At 42.3% G+C, this 19064-nt stretch overlaps 2 protein-coding genes across 3 annotated transcripts; both read right to left on the bottom strand.

The window, feature by feature from the left end:
- Positions 1–3512: 3512 nt before the first annotated feature.
- LOC110494286 (P3 protein) lies at positions 3513–5969 on the bottom strand. 2 transcript variants are annotated; one of them, XM_090205595.1, is made up of 2 exons: positions 5698–5969; positions 3513–5340 (listed from the first exon to the last, which is right to left on the bottom strand). In XM_090205595.1, exon 2 carries the CDS (start codon positions 4720–4722, stop codon positions 3982–3984), a length of 741 nt encoding a protein of 246 aa, XP_090061721.1. In that variant the 5' UTR covers positions 4723–5340; positions 5698–5969; the 3' UTR covers positions 3513–3981. The 2 variants fall into 2 exon arrangements, with proteins under 2 accessions (XP_090061721.1, XP_021424908.2); XM_021569233.3 differs by having other exon boundaries at positions 3513–5824.
- Positions 5970–8207: 2238 nt separating this feature from the next.
- On the bottom strand, positions 8208–17598 carry LOC110494278 (charged multivesicular body protein 1a). The gene is made up of 7 exons (XM_021569225.3): positions 17430–17598; positions 16776–16795; positions 16594–16671; positions 10984–11130; positions 10664–10792; positions 10186–10382; positions 8208–9420 (listed from the first exon to the last, which is right to left on the bottom strand). Exons 1-7 carry the CDS (start codon positions 17434–17436, stop codon positions 9399–9401), a joined length of 600 nt encoding a protein of 199 aa, XP_021424900.1. The 5' UTR covers positions 17437–17598; the 3' UTR covers positions 8208–9398.
- Positions 17599–19064: the final 1466 nt, after the last annotated feature.

Here is a 19064-nt window from a genome sequence, read left to right as displayed (position 1 = left end):
GGACGGTATGCTGTTGACATACCAGGCCAATCATAAACAACCCCTGAATTTAAAGCTTTGTTCAAGGCTAAAAACTTAGCTTTTTTATCATCTTAAATTATTTATTTTTTAAATGATTGACTAATATAGTTGGCATCTACATTTAAGATAGTGGAAAGATTGATTATAGACCATCTGGATTCAGCTATCCAATTTAGTAAATAATAGTTGACCCTGTCAGTAATCCCTCTAGCAATAACTGATATTTAGGGATAAGCTATTTTAAGAAATCAAACTAAAATACAATTATTTTTAATGAAATAACACAATGAACAGTAATGTGCCCAATAATGTTTGTACCATGTTTTGTGCTGCTACCATGTTGTTGTTATGTTGTGTTGCTACCATGCTGGGTTGTCATGTGTTGCTGACTTGCTATGTTGTCTTATGTCTGTCTTTATGTAGTGTTGTGTTGTCTCTCTTGTCATGATGTGTGTTTTGTCCTATATTTATATTTTATTGATTTTTAATCCCAGCCCCCGTCACCACAGGAGGCCTTTTGCCTTTTGGTAGGCCATCATTGTAAATAAGAATTTGTTCTTAACTGACTTTCCTAGTTAAATAAAGGTTAAATAAAAAATTATAAAAAACAGAGGCATTACTAATGACCATCTAAAGATCAATATCCTCAGACAAAACAGGGGAAAAACAGATCAATGTATATCAGGGTTGGCAAGGCTAACATTTCACTGTCTCAGTCTCTCTCTTGCCGACTGGCAGATCTGGGGCCCAGGTGTTTATGCACATAATCGATCCATTGAAGGTAAATGGCACCAACTAGTCCAATTAGAGCTACACTGTCTCTGGGATGATGAGTTTCTGCAACAACAATAACGAGAGGTACTTTAGTGCATTACTCTAAGCAGACACATTGCTTGCAGGGTTTGCCAATCTTGGTCCTTGGGACCCCAAGGGGTGCACGTTTTGGGTTTTGCCCAAACACTACCCAGCTGATTCAAATAATCAAAGTTTGATGATGAGTTCATTATTTGAATCAGCTGTGTATTGTTTGGGCAAAAACCAAAACATGCATCCCTTGGGGTCCCCAGGACCGAGTTTAGGAAGTGCTGGTTTATAGTAAACAAGTTGCCATTGAACAGAATGTTTCTCTGTGTGCATATCTTTAATGTAATGTATATATCCTAACAACACCAATGCTGCTAGAACATCGACATGAAGGCAGTACAGCTTTGACTATGAGCTATCCATCGATGGACCAGATAAGACCAGTCGTGGTTCACAAATGGTTTAATGTAAGATCAGAGAATTTGATGCCCTTCAGACAGTCTTCCCTTGTTTGTGGTTCCAGTGAATAGGCCTACTGGAGATACTTGCACACATGAATGACAATATTTTGTAGGATTTCCACTTATGTTATCCTGGACACCCTGGCACTGCGGCAGGAAACCTGCTCATGGGAGGTGAAAATAACAAATTAAAATGTCATCCCATCTGTCTCATTAAGTGTTTTTTCCTACTGTGTCACTAAACCGCAGCATAGGAAGTTTAAATACTGCAGCTGCCTTGAACAGTGTCAGGAAATCACCTGTCAACCTGTAAAGTACAGCGGACACAGTTACCTGGGGCAAACGATCTGAACTGTTGCTCAAGCGGACGTGACACTGTCCTTGCACTCACGTCAGGTACTTTCAAATGTTTCCCCAATAGAAGTGACACTATTACTTTAGGCAGTTCGTCAACGTACAATGTACAAACAGTTTGAGTCGGATTTTACAAACCACACAGCTCATATGGTAACCTCATGGCTCCGTAATGCCAAGAAGATAAATATACCAGGTAAATGAGGGTATATTGTGTGTATCTGTGAAATAGTGTAGGCCCTATGTCTCGGTCTGTCTGAACTCTGTGGTTATTAAAGGTCAAATTACCAATTGAGAGTGAGGCTGTGCAGCTTTAGAGCCTTTCATTTATATTACAGACGGGGTGCGTGGCAGTGAAAGAGAGAGGGAAAGAGACATGCATTGAAAAAATGGATGACTCTCCCATTGGTAATTTCATGATTGTAGCTCAGTGTGTGGATTTGCATCATTTTCAAACAAAGCTTAAAATCCTTAAAATACCTTTAGCTAAAAATAGGTCTAACAGCAGATATATGAATTGAATGGGTGATATGTTGCGCATCTGAGCGTAATTGATATGCAAGGCTTATGATATTGCACAGGAGGGTCCAGAACATGCTCTTAGTACAGAGCCCTGTGGTATTTTTTACCCTCAGCTTAATGTGTGTTACTCCATTAGTTTTAGGGGTTAGTTGCAATCACAAAACAAAATAGCCCGTGTTTACAGTGGATCACAAGGGTTTCAGTATGTGTGCATTTTGTAATGGAAAAACACTAAATGAACTTGCCACAAAAAATATTCCAGGTTTTCACTGTCTGCAACTGACTATATATATATATATATATATATATATATATATATATATATATATATATATATATATATAAATAATAATCAAAATTAAACTTCACTCCTTGCTATGGAAAGGTGTCTATAATTGACAGGAAAAAGGTTCATTTTGGGGGTAGTTGAGTCATATCTCAATTTCCTGTTGTAACTATCACTTCTCATTTACAGGAAAGCATAATAAAATCCACCTCGCTCAGCAGTTGAAGTAGGTCAATATTGACAAAGCCTCTTCTTACACCAAACAACTGGGTTCAGTTCATAGAGTTGAGCACTACGCTACAGGGCCCACTCGCATATCTTGGGCCAAAACCAAGCTCCAATGCTATTTTCCCATTACAAATGCAGACACAAACACAGTAATTAAAATACTTAATGAACAGGAAAAGCACTCTCCTACATAAATGCCTTTTCTAAAACACTCTACCTCCCCTCAGGCATCAGCTTTGCTTTAGCCAGAACATGGATACATAGACAGCGATTCTAACTGTATGCGAATATTTCAAGACCTATACCTACCAAAAATCATGTTCCTTTCAGTCATAACATGCGCTCTCACACAATGACCTATGAACTACACACACAAAAATAAGTATTTCTTGCCTGTAAACTAGAACCTCCAATTCAGCAGTAAAAAGGTTGATAAACATTGGATCTTGACCCTCTTGAAAAAGGTAACCACATAACATGTAAAGCTAGATCCGTAATGCCATTTTTTTCTTTTTAATTCACACAAACACACATTGCAAAGAGACATGCAAATGTACTCACATTGGCACACACAAAGAAACCAATGTTAATCAGTCCACAAATATGACAAGCAAATATTCTCAGACACAAAAGTACTGGCTATATTGCTCAGCTGTGCTGCAGCACAATCTTTACTTTAGTACAGCTCAGTATGAAGATTCCTTTTTAAAATAAAGATCCTCCTTGGACAAACTTAGTCTCGAATACCAGATCCTATGCAACAGTGACAAGCCGGAGCATTTTAAAATTGTGGGAGGCAACACGGATGTCTTCAGAGACTTGGACAAACTCAAGGCTCCTTTTATGAATGCTTTTATTTTTTTGTCTTCTCTTTATAATTCAAGTACATGGATTCTTAGATAACCACCTATGATTCCCGAAAAAAACCAATCAGTAGCAGTACTTCAAAACACCACACATTTTCCATCCGTTTTAAAAACCGTTCCCATTCCTAAGACACGTTGACCTCTTGTAAACATGACACAAATCAATACTTTCAATTACAAAAAAGAAATCTGATAGAAAAATATCTTTCCTGTCATAGGTATTTCTCTTCTGCCTATTTACATTAGGTACTTATCAGTACAATCTAATAAAAAATGGCATAAAAGAAAGGCCTTTGGTTTCAAGAAAACGTAAATGTCCATTCCCTATCCTATGTACAGTGTCAATGTCATTGATTGTTTTCATCTTGTTCGGTGTGATTTGTAGCCAAATCTGTGGGACCTCTACAGGTTTGGTTCAGAACAGAAACTCTGCTAACAATCAGGTGTCAGTTGGAGCGCTCGGGGCACAGAACTTTCGATGGGCGAAATGGCAGAGGACAATGAGTAGCATCTCAGAGGTGCTGCTGAGCGCCACTATGAAGGGTGCCTGGGACGCAAAGTCAGCCTCCGCCCGCCGGAACGACAACTGCATAACCGCCAGCGCCAGGAGACTGTTCTGCACCCCCACCTCAATACTGACCGTCTTCCTCTGTGGCACTGCCAGCCCTGCCAGCTTCCCCATCCCAAACCCCAGCAGCAGGCCAAACATGGGCACAGTCACCCCCGCAACCACTATCTGAGGTCTCACGTTGGCCAGGATAGACGCCCCCATCTGATAGGCCATGAAGATGCCGCCCACGATGAGCACGAAGCTGAAGGGACGGATCAGTGCCAGCAGCACGCGGGTCAGCTTGGGCAGACGTAGCTTCACCAGCATGCCCAGGGAGATGGGGATGGCAATGAAAAGAAGGGTGCCCAGGATCTTGACAAAGGGCACATGGAGGGCTGCGTGGACCCCCAGTAACCTGCCGTACAGGGCAGAGGACAGGGGCATGGCTGCTGCAGCTACCACTGTGGACACTAGTGTCATGGAGATGGCCAGAGTGACATCCCCACCTAGTAGCAGGCTGTAGAGGTAGCCTCCGCCTCCACCTGGGGCAGAACATGTGATGACCAGGCCCAGGGAGAGGGCCTTGGGCAGGGAGCCCAGCCTGGACAGGCCATATGCGTACAGTGGCATGACCAGGAACTGACCTGCGACCCCTAAGATGAGGGGCACAGGCCTCCGCAGGAGACCCCTCAGCACCTCTACCTCTACCTTGCACCCAAAAGCACACTTGTTGATGAAGATGAGTGGCAGCAAGGCAAATAGGACAGGGTTCTCAGAGAAGTGGGACAGCCCGCCCGACTGTATAAGCTGGGCGGCTGGGTCATCACTGCCAGGCGCCACCCTGATGGAGTAGTCTGTCCTTTCCTCAATTACAGCCGAACCAGAATCCTGGTACAAGTCCAGTAGCTGAATGAGCAGCTGTGCCCGACCTGGCCACCCAGACCGTATGCTGATTATGTAACTCTTCAAGGGCCCAGTATGCCCACTGTCGCTTACATTCAGAATGGAAAGAACCTCCGGGTCCAGGGAGCGTACCTTGACCGTCTGCTTCCAGCTCTCGCGGTCCTTCCTACTTGCGGTGCTCCGGTATTGACTGAAGATTACAATCACGCCCTTAGTGTTTTCGGGAAACTCAAATTCCTGGGAGGTCCCGTCCCCGATTTGTATATACCTTCTGCTGCTGTCGGCCGTCACGTTCGTGTTGATGTCTGTCAGGGACCGGACCGCCGTCGAACAGTCTGTTCCTCTCTTTATCAAGAAGAGAAAACAGAATAGAAATAGCGTCCTCATTGTTTTGACGGACAGGGGGCAGAGGGGCGCCGCAAATACACGCCTTTGCCCAGCCTGCGACCTCCCCAGTCCGTCTTAAACGGCTTCCCTTTTACAAAATGCGATAAAACTTATCAGATCCCCTGATATAATAGCTAGGTAGGCAGCCAGGTCTAAATTTCTTCTGGCACCCATTTAGTATCATCCGTGTTCTTGCTCTTTTTCTACTGGAATTTAAACATCACCCGCCCCATCCAAATTAACCGTACTTAAATTCCGAGCAAAATTTATATCGATTCAAGATTCCTTTTAACGTACTAACAAAAAAATGTCTACCTCGGTAAACTCTCGCTGCACGTTACGGTTTTTCCTGTCTTTACTTGATAGCAACTGTCACCACGATCGTTTCCTCTGCTTCTCCTCTCACTCACTCGTTAAACCCTCCCGTAATCCAATCAGAGCAGCCCCCAGCGTTAACTCTCTAGTTCCCTTACCAAATAAGCACCAACGTCACATTTGAACATCTGAAAGCGGGGGTGTTCTTTCTTCCCTATATGGGCTGAATTCTCAGCATCATAGAGAAAACACTGTTGATGACAGTCCTTCCTATATGACCGGGGTCTTGCCACAGAGATCGGAATTTACACAATTACACTGATTGGCCAGATGATGGCCAATCAGTAACAATAGATTGAAAACGTAAATGTTGAAAATTCACGCCCCTCACCTCGGTTGACCTTAAGTCAGTTCGGTACATAGATTCTTCCAAATGGCCGATCTGCACGAAACTTGATATGTGGCATCTATAGACAACAGTCTCTCAACACAATATTTTCCAGACTATTACCTAAAACAACATGGCCACTATTGACCAGTAAACATTCACGTGGGAGTGGTCTGACTCATATATGCATATATATCAGACAAGGATATTCTAACTGTAACAAAATTTGGTACACATGTTGCAAACACTGTCAAGACTCAACATCTGCAAGAACATTCATATGGACCACATGGTGGCGCTATAACAAGCACATGTTTATATATCTTGATCTCTTTGACTCAGAGTGTTGAAATTTGGCACACATGCTCAGGGATGTGAATCTAACTAACCCAAGCAATATCTGACAAGGCACTGCGTCATTCGTGGAGGATGACATGTTTACTATTGCCTTCTTTATAAAGGGGAGGACCCACTGCAAAATGCTGTGGAAATGTTACAGTATGTTGACGAAAGCCAAATGGGGGAATAAGATAATCAAGGGGGGCTTGATGAGACAATTTCCTTTCCCTACTATACTGTATGTAAGAGAGCACCTGGAATGTTTGTTGAGCAGAAGGGTGGAAAGTGTTCAAGCTAGTCTGTTCCAGTTCCAGATGTTTGATGTCTGGTGAGCTCTAGAATAACACATCGTCTGTGTTCCATTGAAAATCTACGTTGAACTTAATAGGCATCTTGAGGTTTTGTAACCTTCATTGTTTTATCTTTAGAATCTTGTCGGGCCACTGCAGGAACAACAACGTTTCACTATCAAATTGTCTTGATCTTTTTCCCGCTGCATATTTCCTCACTGAGCAAAGCACAGTGACCAATAACACACACTGCATGGTGTCCAGTTCCAGGTGGCTGCCAAGTATTGCTGATGGGACATTCGTACACAACAAATACAATTGTGAAATTTGATACCAACATTTGTATTATGTAAGGGAACCCCTGTTCTCTCAGAACAGCCAGTGCACATAAGATTAATGGGTTTATGGCATGATGTGTCTCCTACTTGGTAAAAGGTTAAGTGAGTCCAGTCAGTATTTTTAGTGAGACAGCTATTCAAACTATCATAGATAGTGAGTGCAGCCACTTTCAATTTAATAATGAGTGCAGTCATCTATTGTGCAGTGTGGCCTACAGTACTTTGACTCATGACTCAAACAGAGGTTCCAAGAAAAGGGGGAGGTCTTCTGTGAAAGCATTTTAGCCAACAACCTGCTGATCTGGAAAGCTCTCCTGACATTTAGCAGAGTGACTGATGTTAAGAGCCACAAGGCAGCCCAGTGTTTTGTTTCCCAGCTCTGTTATGATATAACTCACAAAAGACACACGGAAAAAGCTCTTGGGTAGAATTCCACACACACCTACTGTAGACAGTTGTTCCAGTATGGCCATGGTGACAAATTAGAGGTTTCTTTGAAGTTAGGCACTAAGGCATGTACAGTATACAACAATTAGTCTGTCTGCCTCTGACTGAAAGACTAAACATACATAAAAGTTATCTACATGACACAGTGACCTGTTTACACTAGATGGGTGTAGGCAAGCGTGTTATACACACACACGAGGTTGGTGGCACCTTAATCTGGGGAAGACGGGCATGTGGTAATGGCTGGAGCCAAATAGGTGGAAAATGTATCAACTCCGTGTGTTTGATGCCATTCCATTTGCTCCATTCCAGCCATTATTATGTGCCGTCCTCCCCTCAGCAGCTTCCATTGGTGTTATATAATCTTATCTGGCAAATATAAGGACCATCAGTTCACCAGGAAAAGGAACCAAAATATATGTGCGGCAGTGAAATTTCACAGCATCACAGAGAACTATCAACAGTTTGAACTGTGAAGTATGTGAGCTTACTAGAGCAAAGAGTAAAATATGTATATGTGTTAAAGCAATTACCAATCACAAAATAAGACAGGTTGACCCAAGTCTATGGATTGAACCCATGTTGTGGTTACATGGTACCTGGTTACATTTAAATGCTGCAAACTAAGCAATAAGTACATCAGTTTGCTTGTGCTGCCATCTGCTGCTGTCCTTTCCTGAGTGTTGAAATTATATTAGTAGAGCCATATTTTGATATCAGAGGGCTTTTATTTTATTTCCACAAGATAATATACATTGGAGTATAAATAAACCTCCCCCTGTAAAAATGAAAATGATTCCCAAAATGTCTTACTGTAGCTACAGCAGCCACATTTCTGGTTTGATGGGTACAGAAAGGGGGAATCCTTATTATATGCTGACATATAACCTACATAGGATCAATCACTAGAACTAGTTTAATTCAGGCACTGAGGAGAAGCACCTACGCAAATACCTGCATCCCAATAAGGCGTACATATTCAAAGCAAATAGGTATGATTTAGCAAAAGATTAAGAGAAATAAAGAAACAAAAAGTAGTTAATTTGACTGCTTAAAAAAAAAAAAACGACTGAGAATTGTCCTCCCTGTACAGTATATAACTAATGCTTACATTATGTAAATTGTTACATTATGTCAAAGGATAATTTCTCATAGGAGTTAAGAAGAAGTAGTGTGTGTGGTGTCTTGACTTTCTTTGTGTTGTCAAACTGTGGAAAAGTTGGTATACATCAGAGCACTCATATTGATGGTCTGTTTGGTAGAAGAAGGCTTCCCCTTTACACTGTGTTGAAGATAACCTGTGTTTTACTCCTTCCATCTGACCGGTAGAGAATAGAAAACAAAAGATATTAAATATAAAAACAAAGACAACCCCACATTTGAAATACAACACCCAATAAGTGCCAGGGGTCCAAGCTTATAATACATGAATATGTCTGTTTTAAAACACCCCGTTCCACTATAGGATTTATATATTTTGTAAAACCCTCCCATTCAAATATACATACAAAAAAAAAATTCTCAAGTGGCAATGTACCAAAATTCACAAGAACTAACCAACCAAGGGGAATATTTAAGGGAGCCCTGAAGGAGAGAAGACAAGAGTGAGAGACAGAAAGACTGATATGGGAGAGGGAAAACCAGAGGTGGGGAAAATAGATTGTTGTGCAACAGAGAAAGAGATGGACAGAGAGACAAAGGAGAGACCCATGCCTTCTCAGGTGGTATATTCAGCAACACAGTGTGAGTGTGTATATAAATAGAAGTGGGAATGGAAATCAATAGGCTCATTAGGTCATCACGATAAGAACAGTTCGATAGAGTCACACAGCTCCCCGCTGTCTGTTCCCAAGCAGCTGTCAAGCCTCCATCTGTCTCGCAAATACCCAAGATATATCTTCAGTTCCGCAACGCTGCCAACCTGCAACAAAAGTTTTAAAAAAGTGTCATTGTTTATTTATTTGAAAATCTTTGCCTATGACGTCACATAGATCGAAACATTCCATTCTGTTAATTTAGAAAGTCCTTTTGAAAAAAACTGTCACGTAATCTAACATTGTCACCAACCTATAGAAGCACGAGTGTACCATACCAGCTCACAGGGATGGCTAATCTTTGAAAGTCTATCGGTTACTACATATTTAGTTAAAACAGTTTTCCATTTCTTCACACCTCACTTATGGAACAATTTTCAGAATACCCTACAGTTGAACACATCGGCGCATTCAGATTTTTGATAGAGAACCTCCTCAATGACGAATGTTGGTGTTCTTATAATTGTGTTTTTTTGTTGTGTTTCCTATGCTCCTGCATTGATTTTAGTAGCTGTGTAACTTTGTGTAATTGCTGCTGATTTTGTCATGCAGTTTTCCCTTGAAAAAGAGACCTTGGTCTCAATAGAGCTCCCCGCTTGAAAGGGTTAAACAAATAAATAATTTATTATAAACTGTCATTAATTGAATCATTCTTTTTTAAGTGTTTTCTATAGTCCATGGAATGTCACCTGCATAATTAAAAAGGGGGTCTATCAAAGCTCCAACACATCTAGCCAGAATCTACACTACTTCAGTCTAAAATAATTTGAGAATAGCTTAGGTCGCCATCACATTTCCTTATTTTAGAAAACAAGCCAAATGTCACACAGTAACCAGTTAAAGCAGCAGTGAAAGCTGGATTGTTAGTGTACCTGCGGGACAGCTGGTCCTCCTTCTCGTGCTGTGAGCGTGACGAGCTCTCTCCCAGTGAGGTGGCACCTGCAGGCACCTGGCTGAGCTGGTCCATCACCTCCAGACCACCCTCCTCTGCTATCTGGAGGATGAGGTCATCCACCTGGTCTTGGGGCGTGGTCAGCGTGGTGGCCGAGCTCATCGAGTCCTCCATCACCTACAGGATGGGAACAGTGAGTGGGTTTATGTTGTTTCACCATTAACACAATATATATGATTATCCAGAAAGGTACAGTAATACATTGTGAGATAGAGGGTTAAGTGAACAACAATGGTTAGTTAATTAGGAGTATAATAGTCGAGGAGGCCTAGTGAAATAGAGGTCTTGGGAAAGAATGTGACAAGTGAATAAGAGGTGAGTGAAGAAGTGATTTAAATCGATTAGGAGTACAACAGTTATGCACATGAGGAATAGTTTCTACAACTTGTGCCACTCACAGAGGTGTGAACATCCAGGTTCTGGACCTGTGTCTCAAACTTGTCCATGACAGCAGACACCTTCTGCAGGTCCATGGAACCCAGTGCCTTGTCGAGTGCCTTGGTGACCTGCGTCATATTCTTTGTGACCTAGGAGAAAAAAAGCAAGACAGGATCAGATAAGCAGAGAGCCACATAAGGTAGGACAGAGTACATGCTCATGAAAGTAGACAATATAGAAGATGGTAGAGATTGGGGGTCAAGATAAATATGACATTGATGAGTGAGATACAATTGAATGATAGCACACTGTTATTATTAGGCAGAGAGAATAGACTCACCGCCTTCATAGCGACTGCAGTCTGAACCTTGGAGGCTACAGCATCAACTCGAGATGCCATGCGCAGCCAATTAAGGCCCTCGTTCTTCTTACGGATGGCATTCTCTGCATACACTCTGGCAACGTCCACATTCTTCAACTGAAGAGCCTGGTGAGACAAACAAACATCAAAAGTCACTTCAGTTGACTATGAAAACAAGTTCAGGGGCCATATGTGTAACAAGCATCTTAGAGTAAGAGTACTGATCTAGAATCAATCCCAAATCAGCACTCCTACTCAGAGTTTTGGCCCCTGGTCATAAATCCTTTGGTCAGTAATGGACCAAGGCAGCCTGAACCATGATCATCCACTGCCACCTGCTGGGTAATGTGTAGCACACCTCTTTATTTGACCTGTCCAGTCAAACGCCAATAGAACACGATGCCTAATAATTATTACGTTAAAATGAGCTCCACTACATCACCAAAAGTATGTGGACAGCACTTCAAATTAGTGTATTCGGCTATTTCAGCCACACGTTGCTGACATGTCTATAAAATTGAGCATACAGCCATGCAATCTCAATAGACAAACATTGGCAGTAGAATGGCCTTACTGAAGAACAGTGACTTTCAACGTGGCATCATCGGAACGCCACCTTTCCTATAAGTCAGTCAAATTTCTGCCCTGCTAGAGCTGGCCCAGTCAACTAAGTGCTGTTATTGTGAAGTGGAAGCGTCTAGGAACAACAATGGCTCAGCCGTGAAGTGGTAGCCACAGAACCTCACAGTTCTGAAACGCTTCTGGAGGCAACGTCAACACAGCAATGTTTGTCGGGATCTTCAGGAAATGGGTTTCCATTGCCAAGCAGCCGCACAAAAGCCTAAGATCACCATGCGCAATGCCAAGTGTCGGCTGGAGTGGTGTAAAGACTGCCGCCATTGGACTCTGGAGCAGTGGAAACGCGTTCTCTGGAGTGATGAATCACACGTCACCAACTGGCAGTCCGGACAAATCTGGGTTTGGTGGACGTCAGGAGAACGCTACCTGCCGAATGCATAGTGCCAACTGTAAAGTTTGGTGGAGGAGGAATAATTGTCTGGTGCTGTTTTTCATGTTTCAGGCTAGGCATTTAGTTCCATTGAAGGAAAATATTAAAGATACAGCATACAATGACATTCTAGATGATTCTGTGTTTCCAACAATTTGGAGAAGGCCCGTTCCTGTTTCGGCATGACAATGCCCCCATGCACAAAGCGAGGTCCATAGAGAAATGGTTTGTCGAGATAGGTGTGGAAGAACTTGACTGGCCTTCAGAGCCTTGACCTCAACCCCATCAAACACCTTTGGGATGAATTGGAACGCCGACTGCGAACCAGGGCTAATCGCTCCACATCAGTGCCCGACCTCACTAATGCTCATGGCTGAATGGAAGCAAGTCCCCACAGCAAATGTTCCAACATCTAGTGGAAAGCCTTCCCAGAAGAGGAAAAGCTGTTATACAGTGGCAGCAAAGGAGGGGACCAACTCCATATTAATGCCCATGATTTTGGTGTTTGACGAGCAGTGTAGTGTATTTAATGACACAAATTGTTTCAATATCCTCACGTTGTTTATACGCTATGGGGTTTACTGAGTGCGGATCCTGCCTAGTCGTTTGAGTACTAGTATGAACAATACACTGATCCTACTTGAGCCTGATGAGCCTTACATTAAAAAAACATTTCATGACCCAAGCCCAAAAAATCCCAAATTATGGCGCAGTTATGCAATACCTATATGATAGGATATAGGCTACTGCACATTAAGCACAACAGAAAAACATAAATCCCACAAATGTAGCTCGTTACAGTGCTGTCTGGATAGTATTCAGACCCCTTGACTTTTTCCACATTTTGTTACATTACAGCCTTATTCTAAAATTGATTACATTTTTCCTAGCCAACGTGCTTCAACACCTGCATTGCTTGCTGTTTGGGGTTTTAGGCCGGGTTTCTGTACAGCACTTTGAGATATCAGCTGATGTACGAAGGGCTATATAAATAACTGATTTGATTCAATATACATTTTCCCTCATCAACCTACACACAATAAGCCATAATGACAAAGCAAAAACACGTTTCTAGAAATGTTTGCAAACATATGAAATATAAAACAAAAATACCTTATTTCCATAATTATTCAGACATTTTGCTATGAGACTGGAAATTGATCTCAGGTGCATCCTGTTTGAATTGATCATCTTTGAGATGTTTTTACAACTTGGAGTCCACCTGTGGTAAATTCAATTGATTGGACATGATTTGGAAAGGCACACATCTGACTATATAAGGTCCCACAGTTGACAGTGCATGTCAGAGCAAAAAAATAGGTTGAAGAAATTGTCCGTAGAGCTCCGAGACAGGATTGTGTCGAGGCAGATCTGGAGAAGCGTACCAAAACCATTTCTGCAGCATTGAAGGTTCCCAAGAACACAGTGGCCTCCATAATTCTTAAAATGGAAGAAGTTTGGAATCACCAGGACTCTTCCTAGAGCTGGCCGCCCGGCCAAACTGAGCAATCGGGGGAGAAGGACCTTGGTCAGGGAGGTGACCAAGAACCCGATGCTCACTCTGACAGAACTCTAGAGTTCCTCTGTGGAGATGGGAGAACCTCCCAGAAAGACAACCATCTCTGCAGCACTCCACCAATCAGGCCTTTATGGTAGAGTTTTTTACTCCTCAGTAAAAAAAGGCACATGACAGCCTGCTTGGCGCTGATGATCCTTGATGAAAACCTGCTCCAGAGTGATCAGGACCTCAGACTGGGGCAAAGGTTCACCGTCCAACAGGACAATGCAGGAATGTCTTAGGGACAATTCTCTGAAAGTCCTTGAGTGGCCCAGCCAGAGCCTGGACTTCAACCCGATCGAACATCTCTGGAGAGATCTGAAAATAGCTGTGCAGCAACGCTCCCCTTTCAACCTGACAAAGCTTGAGAGGATCTGCAGAGAGGAATGGGAGAAACTCCCCAAAATACAGGTGTGCCAAGCTTGCAGTGTCATACCCAAGAAGACTCAAGGCTGTAATCACTGCCAAAGGTGCTTCAACAAAATACTGTGTAAAGGGTCTGAATACTTATGTAAATGTAATATTTCAGTGTATTTTAATACAAGTATTTGCTTGGTTATTATGGGGTATTGTGTTTAAATTGATGAGGGAAAAATCTATTTTAGAATAAGCCTGTAACTTAACAAAATGTGGAAAAAGTCAAGGGGTCTGAATACTTTCCGAAAGCACTTTATTTGCTCTCTTGGGCAAATAACTGAAACTAGCTCCAGTAGGCTAATATTTTTGAGTGTGAACTGTATTACTGTATGCTATTATATGGACTGGAACTATGTGATTCTGGTGCAGCTGATGCGGCCTATGCGGCCTATGAAGTTACAAGTATAGGCTAGACATTTGATCTTTAAATATAATGAGGCATATTTGCATAATTAGTGGCTGAAGCATACATACATACATCTTCCATAATATTTCCCCTAATGTTATTAGCCTACCCCCCCTTTCTCTCTCTATTGTTGCATCATTCCTTCCTTGCTTGCTTTAACTGCATGGGCCTCCAATAGCTAAGGAACGCATTAAAGTAGCTAAATATAAAAGGTTAATACTGAATTGAATTTATTACCTGAAAGAGGTAGGCTAGGTTAGGACATCTATACATGTCTTTTTCTAGGACATCTATACTCAGCAAAAAAATAAACGTCCCTTTTTCAGGACCACGTCTTTCAAAGATAATTCGTAAAAATCCAAATAACTTCACAGATCTTCATTGTAAATGGTTTAAACACTGCTTCACATGCTTGTTCAATGAACCATGAACAATTAATGAACATGCACCTGTGGAATGGTCGTTAAGACACTAACAGCTTACAGACGGTAGGCAATTAAGGTCACAGTTATGAAAACTTAGGAGGCCTTTCTACTGACTCTGAAAAACACCAAAAGAAAGATGCCCAGACTGTCCGGAATAGGCTGAGAGAGGCTGGACTGAGGGCTTGTAGGCCTGTTGTAAGGCAGGTCCTCACCAGACATCACCAGCAACAACGTCACCTATGGGCACAAACCCACCATCGCTGGACCAGACAGGACTGTCAAAAAGTGCTCTTCACTGACAAATCGCTGTTTTGTCTCACATGGGGTGATGGTCGGATTCGCATATATCGTCGAAGGAATGAGCGTTACACCGAGGCCTGTACTCTGGAGTGGGATCAATTTGGAGGTGGAGGGTCTGTCATGGTCTGGGGCGGTGTGTCACAGCATCATCGGACTGAGCTTGTTGTCATTACAGGCAATCTCGACGCTGTGCATTACAGGGAAGACATCCTCCTCCCTAGTGTGTTACCCTTCCTGCAGGCTCATCCTGACATCACCCTCCAGCATGACAATGCCACCAGCCATACTGCTCGTTCTGTGCATGATTTCCTGCAAGACAGGAATGTCAGTGTTCTGCCATGGCCAGCGAAGAGCCGGATCTCAATCCCATTGAGCACGTCTGGGACCTGCTGGATCGGAGGGTGAGGGCTAGGGCATATCCCCCCAGAAATGTCTGGGAACTTGCAGGTGCCTTGGTGGAAGAGCGGGGTAACATTTCACAGCAAGAACTGGCAAATCTGGTGCAGTCCATGAGGAGATGCACTGCAGTACTTAATGCAGCTGGTGGCCACACCAGATACTGATTTACTTTTGTTCAGGGACACATTATTCAATTTCTGTTAGTCACATGTCTGTGGAACTTGTTCAGTTTTTGTCTGTTGTTGAATCTTGTTATGTTCATATAAATATTTACACATGTTAAGTTTGCTGAAAATAAATGCAGTTGACAGTGAGAGGATGTTTCCTTTTTTGCTGAGTTTATAGGGCTATATATCAATCTAGAACAAGAATATCAATTTGAATGGAGTTGATGAAAATGGAGACTGCGAGAGTGCTAGCGCGTGCTCTGATTTAAAGCAACGATATTAAAGTGATAGGCTGTTTAAAAAAAAACTCTGCTGCTGCAATAAATACGATCTTCTCAATTAAAAATATGGTGACCCCCAAACTCCAGATGGAGATGGGTAAATTAGATGCTAATTCGGTCTTTATATTACTGTAGCATAGACTATGCTGCAGAAAATGCAGGCCTACCTGTCACAAGAGAAAAAAAAAAGTCACCATGATGAGATGATAGGTTTACATGCATTGTGAACTGCGCTCCATACTGAGATGGGCTCTGGCCCCACCCTAAGCATTGATGATTCAACATGCAGAGGCAGTAAAGAAACCAGATTTAGACATTGCATATAATTTAACAGTTCCATTTCATGCCATTTTGTTGGTATATATAATTGATGGATTTTTCGCAGTTATTTATCCAGGGAAAAGGGAGTAGAATAGCAGGTAACCCGGTTCCTGCCATTCAACACTAATACCCATAACTGGGGTTGTGTTCAGTAGGGAACAGTGTACACCACATAGCAAAACGTTTTGCAGAAAAAAACTAAAATCTGTTCAGGCAGTACCTTCACACTTAAAAATATTTTCTCCTTACTGCACACAACTGTTTACTAGCCTACATTTGTCTCCCAGAAAGCACACTCTTACTGACCTTTTTAACTTTGGCTTGCTCAGATTTTGAATCCTTCTCTGCCTTTTTGGCAAGTTTCTCAAGCTGTTTTGCTGTAAACTGTAAAAGAGATAAGTATTAGTAGACATTTCAGATGTGTAAAAAAATAACGTATGGATGTGTTTAATTAAACTTCACAAATATAATGCATATTTCTTACATACCTTCAGTTGGAAGAGTGTGTCTGAAATAAAGAAATAAAAAAAATAGGATGAGAGGGGTGATAGATACAGCCGAGTGAATTGGGCGTACCTTACTTAGCACTAACATTGTGCAATGACAATATGACAGTGAGGGTAGTGAGCTCTGTCCAAATCATAGAATTGTATAGGGCGTCAATGCTTTCTGATCACTGTAAACTATACTGTACTCCCATGGCGATAACGTACGTAATGATAACTAACTACCTTCCATTGAATAAATTAAAGTGGGGAGTAGCTAATTAACTAGCTAACGTTAGACAGCTATCTAGGTTTACAGACAGTTAAGCAAAATAATCTCTCCAATAATAACCATGTAATGTTAATTTACTCGTCTGAACCTTCCTTCTTTGAACTAGTCTTAGTTTCTGGTGACATCTGACATAGCAGCAGGTATCTTAGTTAGCTATTAAAAACGTGTATATTTGGTAAAACATAATAACATTCATTAATAAAGGCATTTCACTGTACATGTGGCTGTGGTATTACAACTTGAAAACGTGATTTAGCTCACCGACTGGTTTCCAAGCTTTGTGCTAGCTTATGTCGGCTAGCTAGCGCGACATAGTTAAAAACAAGATGACAACCTCGTCATATCAAAAGTCGAAAACGACTTACCATCCATGTCCGCATGTATTTGAGTTCCACTTCACCTAAAAAAAAATGTTTTACTTTGCAAATGAGCTAATTGCCCTATTGTATAGATGTCCGTGTATGACGACACTCTTCCTGGTTCAGAACGGATCACGTGAGATAGGCGTTTCTGTTGCTGAAGCCAAATAGGAATAGGCCATTATTGGCAGTCACATGACATGATGTTGATTTGTTTTAGTCCCTTGTCGTCCAGATGCTAATGCGAGTGTAACGAAATGCTTGTGCTTTTAGTTCCCGACAGTGCAGTAATATCTAACAAGTAAGCTTACAGTTCCACAACAACTACCTTATACACACAAATGTAAAGGGATGGAATAGGAATATGTAAATATAAATATATGGATGAGCAATTGCGAAGTGGCATAGGCAAGATGCAATAGATGTTATAAAATACAGTATATACATATGAGATGAGTAATGTAAGATATGTAAACATTATTAAAGTTACATTATTTAAAGTGACTAGTGATCCATTTATTAAAGTGGCCAATGATTTGAGTCTGTATGTAGGCAGCAGCCTCACAGTGTTAGTAATGGCTGTTTAACAGTCTGATGACCTTGATAAAGACGCTGTTTTTCAGTCTCCCGGTCCCAGCTTTGATGCAACTGTACTGACCTCGCCTTCTGGATGGTAGCAGTGGGAAACGGGCAGTGGCTCCGGTTGTTGTTGTCCTTGATGATCTTTTTGGCCTTCCTGTGACATCGGGTGCTGTAGGTGACCTGGAGGGCAGGTAGTTTACCCCCGGTGATGAGTTGTGCAGACCACACCACCTTCTGGAGAGCCTTGCGGTTGAGTACAGTGCAGTTGCCGTACCAGGCAGTGATACAGCCCGACAGGATGCTCTCAATTGTGCATCTGTAAAAGTTTGTGAGGGTTTTAGGTGACAAGCCACATTTCTTCAGCCTCCTGAGGTTATGTGTGGGTGGATGATTTCAGTTTTTCCATGATGTGTACGGCGAGGAACTTAAACTTTCCACCTTCTCCACTACTGTCCCGTCGATGTGGATAGGGGGGTGCTCCCTCCGCTGTCTCCTGAAGTCCAAGATCATCTACTTTGTTTTGTTGACGTTGAGTGAGAGGTTGTTTTCCTGATACCACTCTCCGAGTGACCTCACCTCCACCCTGTAGGCTGTCTTGTCGTTTTGGAAATCAAGCCCACTACTGTTGTCTCATCTGCAAACTTGATGATTGAGTTGGAGGCGTGCATGGCCACGCAGTCATGGGTGAACAAGGAGAACAGGAGGGGGCTGAGCACGCACCCTTGTGGGGCCCGCGTGTTGAGGATCAGTGAAGTGGAGATGTTGTTTCCTACCTTCACCACCTGGGGGCGGCCCGTCAGAAAGTCCAGGACTCAATTGCATAGTGCGGGGTTGAGACCCATGGCCTCAAGCTTAATGATGAGCTTGGAGGGTACTATGGTGTTGAATGCTAAGCTGTAGTCAATGAACAGCATTCTTACATAGGTATTCCTCTTGTCCAGATGGGATAGGGCAGTATGCAGTGTGATGGTGATTGTATCGTCTGTGGATCAGTTGGGGCGGTATGCAAACTGAAGTGGGTCTATGGTGGCAGGTAAGGTGGAGGTGATATGATCCTTC

Source organism: Oncorhynchus mykiss, chromosome 2, assembly GCF_057628025.1.
Source record: "Oncorhynchus mykiss isolate SJ-2025 chromosome 2, ASM5762802v1, whole genome shotgun sequence".
Classification (NCBI taxonomy): Eukaryota; Metazoa; Chordata; class Actinopteri; order Salmoniformes; family Salmonidae; genus Oncorhynchus; species Oncorhynchus mykiss.
The sequence above is the reverse complement of the archived record's forward strand: the minus strand, read 5'-3'. Positions and strand labels throughout refer to the sequence as shown.

What these genes read in the sequence shown, in the direction of transcription:
- LOC110494286 (XM_021569233.3), bottom strand. Translation starts at nt 5,382, where the DNA reads ATGAGGACGCTATTTCTATTCTGTTTTCTCTTCTTGATAAAGAGAGGA.
- LOC110494278 (XM_021569225.3), bottom strand. An exon ending in ACACACTCTTCCAACTGAAG is followed by an intron (nt 16,672 to 16,775) that starts GTATGTAAGAAA and finishes TCTCTTTTACAG; the next exon opens with TTTACAGCAAAACAGCTTGA. An exon ending in AGCAAGCCAAAGTTAAAAAG is followed by an intron (nt 11,131 to 16,593) that starts GTCAGTAAGAGT and finishes TTGTCTCACCAG; the next exon opens with GCTCTTCAGTTGAAGAATGT.